This window comes from Haliotis rufescens, unplaced genomic scaffold (assembly GCF_023055435.1).
Source record: "Haliotis rufescens isolate VD_foot unplaced genomic scaffold, xgHalRufe1.0.p SCAF_20, whole genome shotgun sequence".
NCBI lineage: Eukaryota > Metazoa > Mollusca > Gastropoda > Lepetellida > Haliotidae > Haliotis > Haliotis rufescens.
In genome coordinates, this window is record NW_025963891.1 from 21,742,535 (window position 1) to 21,754,465 (window position 11,931).

The window sequence follows — 11,931 nt, forward strand, 5'->3', positions numbered from 1 at the left end:
TGAAAGAGTGAAAAATTTAAGAAAATGATATCGATTTTTTATGTCTGCCAGGTATAATTGAATCCAAGAAAATAGCAACAGTTATGACAAATATTTTGTGTTTTCAGTTGGTTGTCCAGCCGGGTATTTTCAAGACTCCTCTACTTCCTGCCAACCATGTACTTACGGATTCTACCAACCTAAAAAGTGGCAGTCAAATTGCGATAAATGTGATACCGGAAGTACAACATATAGTCTGGGAGCAATGGCTGTAACAGACTGTGTTGGTAAGTTGTTCTGCTGTCAATTCTGGCATGTTCTGGCTTATTAAAGATGTCACAGTGGAGTTTATACATGGAGTTTGTCAAGGTGCATTTGTTTAGTCATATTAATCTAGAATCATTCATCACAGATCTTGAGTAACATTTTGTACCATGTATCTTGTACCCTGACACCATCAATCATACCTCTGTTACAGTGGATTGTAGTAAGGGACAGCAGTTCAACGCTGGCACAGGTAAATGTGAACAATGTCCCCAAGGCTACTATCAGGACAAGCTCAATCCCGAACTGTCGCAGTGTATCATGTGTTTTGACACCAATGTTATCACTGCTGGACCTGGAGCCACATCTGCTGCCAGCTGTACTGTCAGTAAGTAATTTGGATCTTAATAAGTCTGTGTCTCATACAATTCTTCTTCTCACAAACAATTTTTAGCAAATCACTATAATATATACAGCCTTTGATCATGCCTAAGTCTTTTCTGTTTGCATTTGCATTCCACAATTTGGTAAACATCTAACTCCAGCATCATTATGGGCTTTTCTCTTTATCAAGCTGACACACTATGCTATAATGAAGTACTGTTCAAAGTGGCGTTAAACCAAACTCACTCACTCAATCGCTCACTCTCAGTCATTATTTTGGAGCGGATGCTAAAGAGATCCTTCTCTCTGCATGTCTTCATTTTAAAAAGTCATCATTGCCTACTCATTTGCACTAAGAAATACAAATTAATTTTCTCTGTTCATTTTCTCTTTCAAGAAAACTGCACAACCCCTGGACAGTACCGAAATAGTACTACCAACCTCTGTGAAGACTGCCCTGTCAGAACCTACCAGGACACGAAATGGCAGGATTCTTGCAAGACATGTGCAACGGGTTACACCACACGCAACACGAAAAGTCCAAGTTCGGCAAGCTGTCTTCGTAAGTGTAGCCACGTATCTCTCGAAACACAATACAGGGTTCAACAAATACAGTTTGTCAAGTAACCAAAAGGTCCCGTACCAAAGAAAAATCACTATCAGTTTTTCTCACCTCTAAACAGCAAATATCCCACTTGTGTCACCCTGTTCATTAGATAAGAGCAAACTACAGCAGTTTGGCAAAAGATATTTTTCCACTAGTCTATCAGACCACCACAATTTAAAACAATTCTGACATTTTGTGCTGGAAGTTTTCTTATGGACCAGCATATTTGTTGAACAATATGACAAACACACTGGTCCATCTGAACCTAGAATAAACACATTTTCCACTTGCATGATCACTCAAGGAATTAGATGTGACCTACATAAATTTCATTTTTTTTTAAATTAGGCATTTTCAATACATGGGGTTGTCATACGATTTCACACTTTTATGTTGACAGTGTGAAGCTCATCCTGAATATTACATGAAATAATATTTATATGAAAAGTACTTATGTATTGTACATTACAAATATATATACAATCAATGTATAAATATTCTAAATTCTATTACATCACATATATCTTGTATATGACAATTTGCTGTGATTTCCTTTGTTTATGTCTAAAGGTAATTTAATTGTTCTATCTAGGTGACTGTGAAGCAGGCAAGACACAAATCGGGGATGCCTGTACAGACTGTCCTGCAGACTTCTACAGAAACAAGACCACCTGGACCTGTCAACCATGCCCCGCTGGCCTCAAGACCTCGAATGTGGGGGCCCCGTCAGTGAATGCCTGCAACGTGTGTAAGTACCTCCTTGTTCAGTTATTATTAACATTGTTTTTCGTGGCCTTATGTTAAGAAATTGATTCATAGTCATATCTATGAACAGGTAGCAAACAGTTTATTCTATAGAAACTGTTGTTATGATGGTAGATATAAGCAATAATCAGTGTATTGATAATTAGTTTTGTAGCCTGTTCAGTATTACCGTGAACCTTCAAATTTACTTTAAAATGATCACAATTGCTCAAGAACGTAAAGAACATTGGAATTTAAACCTTCCATTTAACATTCTCTTTCCCTTTTTATTACAAATTTAATGGAGCACCAAACACTGCAGGTCAGGTTAAGATTAGTATGTGAAATATCTGTCTGCCAGCAGGCTCAATGTTTGTTGCATCTTTGTCAGTCAAACTTGTTAAAAAAATACCACATATTGCTAGCTACAGATAATGTTCCCAGAAGTGTAAATTATTTGTAACACTCTGCCTGATTTCTCAGATGTGAACTAGCTTTCTTTTGTGAACTAGCTTTCTTTTTCTTAACTGTCAACTATTTGTTTTGCCCTCACTGCCTTGATGAACTTATTAAGCTGCAATATAACAGCTCACAATATGTTATAAAACATTCTTCTTTAATTTTATTTTCGAACATACATTTATTTGACAATTATTTTGATATTGATAAGTATTGCATATTGCTTACTAAATAACATAGACGGAAGGCTTAATATTTAATGTATCATGATAATGTTTAATGAAATGTTTCACTTGGACAACAATGACTAACCTGGTCTGACTATTCTTACAGCTGCCTGCTTACAAGGAACATACTTTAAACGAGATGAGAGTAGATGTGTTGACTGCCCTCTCAATTATTACCAAGATTTAGTATCCACATTTGAGTGTAAGAAATGTCCTTCGTCCAAGTTCACCACAACTATGGGCAGCAGAAGTCAATCAGATTGCGTTGGTAAGTTGCACAGCGAGACTCTGCACCACAGGAGGTGTTGTTGTGTAGTACTACATGTAGTAGTGTAGGTGAGACTAATTTCACAGTTATAAACCAGTAAAGTTTATATCATAGTATGGTGTCTTGCATCCACCTTACCATTCTGTTATCATTTCTAGTTTATTCAGTGTTTACTTACCTGTATTGATTGAGTTGGAGTAAATATGGTCTTGGAAAGTTCCATTAGTTGAGTTGAATATTCATTCAAATCAGTTAGCAGATCAAACACCTGACCAGGGCCCTGTTCCACTAAGAGTTCTTGGCACTGAGAAAATCATAACGTAGCCTTATGTCAGTGGATCTGTCCCTGGCTCCTACTCATATATGCTATTCCAAGATGATAAATTTGACAAAAATAGATGGCTTTCAACCAGATTCATTTGGTATTGAAATCATGTACATATACATGTACACAGTGGTCAATATGAAGGAGTATGGTTTTCCACCACCTCTAAGCAATATTCCAGCAATATCACGGCGGGGGACACCAGAAATAGGCTTCACACATTGTACCCATGTTGGGATTCTAACCTGGGTCTTCGGCGTGACTAGCAAAAGCTTTAACCACTAGGCTACCCAACCACCCCTCAATATGAAGGAGTTACAAGATGACAACACATGCCTCTCAAAATAACTTCAAGATACATCACTGCAAAGTGGTCCTAGATAAATATGTAAACAAACATTAAAAAATTATTTATGTAGGGTGAGGGTTAGTTTGTCCTAACCCAGGCAAAATATGAAGTGGCGTTCAAGGTGGAATTCATTCTTATTACTGAATTTAGTGTTGGACAACGTTCAGTTACTCATTCACAGGGTTCCATATCAACAAGAATGTGCCTGGCTAAACAATGAAGGTGACTTTATCAGTAATGACATCTTTCTTTGTAGGTTTCTGTGACACAAGTAACAACTGTTCATCTAATGCCAGATGTGTGGAAGATCGCATTACCAAGTACAAGTGTGAATGTAATGCCAATTTCCAAGGCAATGGTTTTACCTGCACCCGTAAGTATACATAAATTATGTATATATATATGTATATGAAAATACTGGTATTTCCCCGCCACATCTGATTTTGAGGAATCTGGGCAAAGGCTCTGGCTCTAAAACGCTCCTCGCAAAAGTGTGAGTGAAGCAATATTTAGTTGATGTCAATATGTTTTTAAGAGAGATGGAGTTTGTTTGTTACAAGATTTGTATGAAAAACTCTGGCTGGTAGATAGGGGAAAACATGAAACATGCATAATGTTTTATTTGTATTTGGTGGAATAAATATGTTTTTATTTATTTTATACTGTTTTTTGGTTCAATGGATAAAGGAACAATTTATATTTAACTTTCTACATACAACTGTTGGTTGTTTTTGTTTCAGATGTGTGTGACCTGGACTACTGCAAACATGGGAGCACCTGTACCCGTGGCCCACCTGCACAGTGCCAGTGTACCGAGTTCTATATGGGGGACCAGTGTGATATAAGACGAGGTGAGTTGACCACTGGGCTGTCAGATAGGCCCGCTCATGTTTGTCACAAGCTGCTCCAATGGGCATTAGGTGGCCACAATGGCTGGAGTGTATGGTTACAGCCCTGACCTGGATAACTGTGTCATACCCTAGTGCATGTCTGATGATTTCCCATGATCAAGGATGGCACTGTTAGACACAGGCCTGCCTGTTCCCGGTGCTTTGTTTAGAGATTTCTAGCTTGAACCTGAAACCTGAATGATTATCTGTTACTTTATCCTAATGTATATCTGATGTCTTCTTCCAAGGATTTCCAGTGATCAGTGATTTTACTGTTAGACACAGGTCTGAAAGTTCTTGATGCCTTTGCATAGAGATATATTTCTAGCTTAAACATATGTAACCAAGATGACTGTTATGTTAGCCATATGCATGTCCAATGTCTTCTGAGGATTGATATCTGATAAATATTTTTGACTTAGTATACTGTATTAGCCATATAAAGCACTCTACTCCAACTTCTACACCAACCTGTAAGTAATCTTTATAAGCTATATTACAGTTCTTGTGTATATTACAAATTGTTTACAGAAAACAGCAGTGTAGAAGGGGTACATCATTGCCTAGTAATCATTATAAAATCGTTTGAACCAAGTTTGTTCTCTATCACCGATTTACCTTGTGTATGGTTTTGATAAATGCCCCGTCATTTGTGAATTTTTGCATTTACAGCTAATACTGTACTCACTATACAGTAGACAATCACCCACATTGACGACATTCTTTTTTACTATCCTTAAACAAGCTCCAGTACTGTTTTAGTCTCTAAACATGGACCACAAGTTTTATGTTTGATAATTAACACATCTATTTGGTAACCAATTAGCTTGGTTATGTGAAAATGGAAGAATAAGAATAAATTTCTGTAGCTTAATACAATTTGTGATAAGTTTAGTGGGAAAACATAACACTAATTCTGTTTAGAATGTTTACTAGGTTTGCAGTAAGATGTACATGTACTGACTTCTGTCAGTGAAGGCTTAGTTCATTTGTTAAGGGACTGATACAATACATCTTACCCATCAAAGATAAGGCTTTAGGGAAAATGGAAATAAATTAAAACTATGTTTATTTTATTATGTGATCGTGGCTTTGGTTCCTGATCTTTAAATCTGTGAACTCATAAACTCAGTCCACTAGTCCTTATAAGATATAGCAAAACCCTTAAAAATGGCATATTTCTACTAGTCCTTATGATACCTTAACTACTGGGCAGTTTTGCAAGGACTACAGGACTAGTGCCAACTTCTAATGCTGCCATTAAATATAAAAGTGTTGCCTCAGTATACCGCAAGCTGAGGGCTCAGAGACAGAAGTAGGGGCTGGTGAGCTCATTCTTGACAACTTGTATTATATCTGAAATGTCCTACAATTGATGAATTATCTCTATATCTTTCATGACCAGCATCATAACATAATAAATATGTGTTTTTTGCCTTAAGTCTCCAATAATAGATATATCAGACATATATTCTTTGTTTTGTTTCAGCGGCTGAGCTTGTATCAAACCAGCAGACATTAACAATTGTGGGTCTTGTTATCGGAATCCTTGGCTTCATCTTGCTGCTCATCCTTATAGCAGCATGTCTGTATCGTCGAAGAAAGTAAGATGATTTCAGTTTTATAATACAAATTAATTTTTCCAGTTGAATCTATTCCGAATGACACATGCTTTTCACATTTCAAGATCCTATGATTTTTGCAGTATTCATAGAAGACTCTCCCTAACCAATATGGCCAAATATGTGTTGAAGAAGATTTAAAGAGTATGTTGTTGGTGTTGTTGTTGTTATTGTTATTTTCATCATTATTACAGACCTGCACCGTCAAGGCAGACTCCCAGTGAGTATGATGACCGAGCCAGCCTGGCAGCAACCAGAGGACCCTATGACTACCCTCTTGCCTATGTCCCATCAAAAACAGCATCAGTTATCAGTGGGCCAAGATATATGCTGCCACAAACTGTGGAGAAGAGTTTTGATAATCCACAATATGTTATTTCAGGTACATTTTGACAAATATCTCTTACTATTTAGTTAATTTCTACCAATATATTATGCCTCTCAGCAGTGATTCTAAAAATTTAAGATAGAAATTTTTATTCATTGACAATGCTAACACTCTGGGTAATGCAAGTTGCACTACTAATCAAAGATATAAATCTTATATTTTATTAACAAGTAGAAAATAAAAACAATGTGATAATAGGTGCAAATATACATGACTAAAATAATATATATCTAAAAGACAAATAACATGAATCTTTGCGTTGTTGCTCATAGTTCTATACAAATTACCCTATCTCCGAAATAATTTGTTTCAGTGTCGGTTTCTGTATACGATAGAAATGCCATTTTCAAAAATATCTATCAAAGATGGATTCCCTAAATGACCCTTGGTTTGTCAGCACCATACCCATGCTTGTAGGTGTCACAGCCTGCATCACCTTAGGCTCTGCTCCAACTCGAAGCTGACACTGTGATAAAAGTAACTGAAATAGTGTTCAAACCTGTGTTAAGCCAAACTCATGTTTTCCTATGATAATGGGAAGACACTAAACATGTATTTCCTGAACTTTTGAAGCCCCAGCTACTTTCAACCATTCTGTGAGGTCCCGGGTTACCCGACAGGAAGTTGATTATACAAGTATCATATGAGCCTGGTAGGAAGGTAACCACGTGATTTCCGTCATGCCTTCGTATCTGTTTCCCAAGTCCCATACTAACATAACGCTTCATATTGACAGTGTCTTTACTCGCTAACTCATTCAAATCATCGCTTCTACATCTTCTCTCCCTGAAAACAGGAACTTACAACATATCAATATTGGAAAATATTAGTCATTTAAGCATATGTTGCATTGAATACCATGAATGTGATAATTGTGACTACTTTATATTGGCTTTTCCTGTTTTCAACCGTTAACATTTACATATGATATTTGTCTGCAAACCTTTGTTGTGAATGTCTGCTGTTGTATAGAGATAACCCACTATTATAGACAGAGGCGTCTAATGCATTATTGAATATGATTTATAATAGACCATCAACTTACAAGAATCAATGTATAATTAATCGAAACTAAGAAATACTGCATGACGTCATACAACATACTGGTTGAAGCATATGGCCTTGTGACTGTAGTTGTAGTATCTGTCACCCTTTTCCACCTATTCTCATGTCCTGAAAACAATTGCATGTATTTCCTGGCAATATTGATGTATTAGACACTTGGGTGATATGTTTGTATAACTTTATTTAAACTTATCTGTATAATATACATCTTTTGAATAAGAATTTACTATTCTATACATGCAGGTGATCAAAGGGTCTATCAACTCTAAAGGTATACAATGATTAAATTTATATACCTCAGGCTCAAAATATCCAATAACAATCTAATTCCTCACGACTTACTTTTGCAAGTATAACCCTGGCAATTGTGTATGTCAAAGTGGATAGATATTGATTCCACACACCACTTATGTATTGTTATGCATAGATTTAACATATGAACAAAAACTGACTTAGTGACCACTGGAGTGAATTTACTACAAAATGACATTATTTAGCACAGGTGTGTGAATTTATCACAAAATAACACATTCAGTTGTCTGGCTATATATACAATGGTAACCTATATCGGTCACGTGTGGTTGAATGTACTACAAAATGACATTATCCAGTGCATGTATCTGAAATTTACGACAAAATGATATTTTCGAAAACATGTAAATGGATATGCCACAATGGTAACATATATTGAGCTAGGGTGTGTGAATTTACTACAAAATAACATTACTTATCACAGGTGTATTAATTTATTCCATAATGATGTAACTGAGCACATATGTGTGAATTTTAATACAAAATGACCTATTTGAGCACAGGTATGTAATTTACTACAAAATATAAGTGAGAAGAGGTGCGTAGATCAACTACAATAATGGCATATTTCAAGTAGTTTAATGCAACATAATTGGAGATAGTTCACTAAAACATTATCCCATGTCATGTGTCATTATCCTCATGAATCTTTCAGTTTAACACACACTGTACACTGATAGACATGTTTCTGATGATGATTCATTGACTAACACATCACAATGATGTATTTACCTATGTGTGACAGTATCTTTTATGAACTATTCAAGAAAACTGAGGATAAATATTATGATTATGACTGGGAAATCTGATGTTTCTAGTACGCGTAGTTGTTTTAGTGTTAATGATTGTTGCAAAGTGGAGGACTTTGATAGGCAATACATTTAGCATGTTTTGCAATGGAACCGCATCAATCATAATTAATACTGTTAAGTGTTATCCATCTCTTGTTGGACAGCATTGAAAGGCTACTCAGTATATGTAGTCCTGTTATAAAACTGAGATCAGAAAGTTAATGAAAGTGAATGAAATAGCTATATTTTACCTGTATACAGGTATATATTATTTGTTTCATCTTATTTCCCAATACTGTGTGGCATACTAACCATACTTGTAGCAATTAGATGTGATTATTTTAATATACAGTGATCCCTCGCTATTGCGCTCTTCGATAAAGCGCTACCTCGGTTACTACGCGCGGTAACGCATGGCTCCCAAAATTTATGTACACTTTTATTAATGAGAGTTTTACACAGACATAATTGTATTGTTGTTCGTTGTTCATTTGCACATAACGCTTCTCATTGCATAATCAACCGTTTATCGCTGAATGGAGTTCTAATAATCTGTTTGAAAACATCCGCGGCAAGTCCCGGAAATACGATTGTTCAACTAGTTAACTTTTCACACTATACATCCTTTGATCTTAGAAGCGCATGTATTATGTTTTTTATATTTCATATTTTTCATAGTTTCTGATTTTTTAGTTTCTCTTATTTTACATGAGTACCATGTAGAACTTAGTAGAAGCAGTAAACAAGATGTACTTATTCTGTTAATTAATTAATTTTACTACCCATGAACTTGTTAAGTATATATATATATCATCTTCCCGAGGCAAGGGTGTTAACTGACTACAAAAGTCTAATTTCCACTCTTGCCAAACTAGGATGGAATTTCTGGGCTCGATCGTAGCACCACCAGCGGCTATAATGAGTTATGTCCCTTCTATGTCCCTCCTACTGACCAATCAGATTCTACCTGTCATATCACTTACATTTGCTTCCAACATAATAGCGTCACCCTGGCAAGACAATCTGATTGATAAACAAGAAAACAGGTGGAAACAGGACTTTTACAGTCAATTAACTCCATTGTCTTGGGAAGATGTATATATATTATGTATATAGAACAAATTATTTTGGTACGAGCAATTAATTGCCTGCCTGTAAATCTCACATATATGAATTATGTACTACATGTTTTGTGTTTTGCTTTCAGATGACGACCCTGCTGTCTACAAAGCTTAGCAATAATTCAGCCAGAGATTTGCAACATCACAGTCACCTTTCATCAATATGTCGCACATATTTTGCTCACCTTGAAACAGCATTTATCTGTATTTTTATGAAATACACTCTCTTTTTGTAATTATCAGAAATGATTTTTTTAAGTTGATGCAACTGAACTCTTTGGGAATGTTTATAATTATTTACACATTTCATATGTTAAGAGAGATTAATTTTGTCTGTCATTTTTCTTATGACAAATTATTTCTGATTTCCATGGTTAACCCAATTCTCCTTTTGTTTACATCTAGTATTGTAATTTAGAAATCCATTCTGATGGTATGCTTCTGAATGAATGTACTAATAGTGTATGTTATGTTTTCAATACTTTGTGGTATCATGACCTTGGTACTCATTATGTCAGACATGAATGGCATGTACATAGCAGTGCTATTTTCTGTCAACATGTTTATGTGATATGAGTCCTTTGAATCTTAATGTCCTATTATAAACTAATCAGCATCAATAAAGTAGCTGTGTAACTATCACAAAGGCTATAGCAAATTTGGGATTGTCATTCCACTAACATTGTTTATGGTACATTAAACCCTTCATTTGTAGTACAAGTAAATTGGCTTGATTTGTGTTAACCTGTTACAAAAGAGGAATCAATTAAAAATGAAATATCACATTGTCTGTTCTCATGCATGAAAGACTATCTGGATACTTGTTTATTTTTAATTAGATTCAGTGAAAGATTTTGAAGAAAATCTGTATTCAGGGATGATACTTGATGCCACAAATTTGTGATATTTTTTGTGTAAGATTGTATATATTGTGAATACTCTAAAAAGATGAGAGATTATTTCATACACATAGCATGGCTAAAGTAGTATGAGTGTATTATGAAACCTCACTGTATAAACTGTACACTGAAGAATTGCCTCCCTAAGTTTATATTCTAGTTGCAATAGATAGACCTTTATAAGATGTATTACTAACAATTAGAGACTACCAACCCAAAGTTCAAATTCTTGTTTGTCATATTTATTGCAGATGAATTTTGCTATGCAGTGTATTTCTGATCATTGATTTGACCTGACAAAAAGCTAGTCGGCTTGATGAGACAGAAGGACCTTTGTACCTTATTGAAAGAGATACTGTACTTACAATTGCAGGGATAGAACTAAACTCAAAAACTTTACTAGCCCGTGTTAAGATAAATACCCTCATAATGTAAAAACAATGGGGAAACTGGGAACATTTGTACTAGCCCACAGGAATTTGTACTAGCCCCAGGCTAGCAGGCTAGTGTTAATTTCTAACCCTGCAATTGAACTAATAGTTTGTTATAAGAGAGACCAGCAACTAATGCCTTATGTTAATATCATTGCTCATTAAACTTCACTCATATCACCAAACTCATGCAATTTTAACCAAGTATTGTGGATATTATATTTTATATATTGAATAAATAATCTATGTAATATACCCTGGTTTCTCTATCTTTTGTTGGTGAAAGGACATGACCAGCCTTTAATCAATGAGCGTCAGATTTATTTTTATCACAACTTTTTATAACTATTTTGTATGCTTGTTACATTATTTAGTTACCGATAAATTATTGTTGACATTCACTGATGCCATTCACAGTCATTGTGTATGGAAGCCTGAACGCATCATAATGAAAATCATATCCACTGAAGTTACAATGAAACATGTCCAATTAAACAGAATAGCTGTAAGACTGTTACATTGCCAAAGCTCCTGACTGGTAAATTTGCCACACACACACAACAGGTTTCAACATCGCCAGTAATGCTCTCTTCAGAACTGCTGGATGAAAATCATTCAGTGTGAATAAGAGTCTTATGAGCTATATCTTCTGCTTTCCTCCCAACTGTTGTGTGTTTCCTTGCTCCGTCGTTGTTTCCCTGTGTGTTTCCCATTCATCTTCTTGTTCTTGATATGCATCCTAAAGTCATGCAGCATCTCCCTGAGGCAAGGGATTTAAACTGTCCAGTTTCCACCCTTGCCAAACT

General features: G+C 35.5%; 1 protein-coding gene across 6 annotated transcripts in view; it reads left to right on the top strand.

The window, feature by feature from the left end:
* The window catches only part of LOC124140301, a 98,267-nt gene extending 86,889 nt beyond the window's left edge, over nt 1-11,378 (top strand). For 3 of the 6 annotated variants that reach the window (XM_048400963.1, XM_048400965.1, XM_048400969.1), the window contains 11 exons: nt 108-266; nt 458-631; nt 1,025-1,189; nt 1,827-1,982; nt 2,771-2,932; nt 3,863-3,979; nt 4,347-4,457; nt 5,986-6,100; nt 6,313-6,500; nt 7,080-7,166; nt 9,882-11,378. In XM_048400963.1, the coding sequence (XP_048256920.1) occupies nt 108-266; nt 458-631; nt 1,025-1,189; nt 1,827-1,982; nt 2,771-2,932; nt 3,863-3,979; nt 4,347-4,457; nt 5,986-6,100; nt 6,313-6,500; nt 7,080-7,153 (1,421 nt within the window). In that variant the 3' untranslated portion in view covers nt 7,154-7,166; nt 9,882-11,378. Of the gene's footprint in view, nt 1-107; nt 267-457; nt 632-1,024; nt 1,190-1,826; nt 1,983-2,770; nt 2,933-3,862; nt 3,980-4,346; nt 4,458-5,985; nt 6,101-6,312; nt 6,501-7,079; nt 7,167-7,814; nt 7,843-9,881 lie in introns of all 6 variants that reach the window. The other 3 variants (XM_048400964.1, XM_048400968.1, XM_048400966.1) reach the window with 3 other exon arrangements.
* The last annotated feature ends 553 nt before the right edge of the window (nt 11,379-11,931 follow it).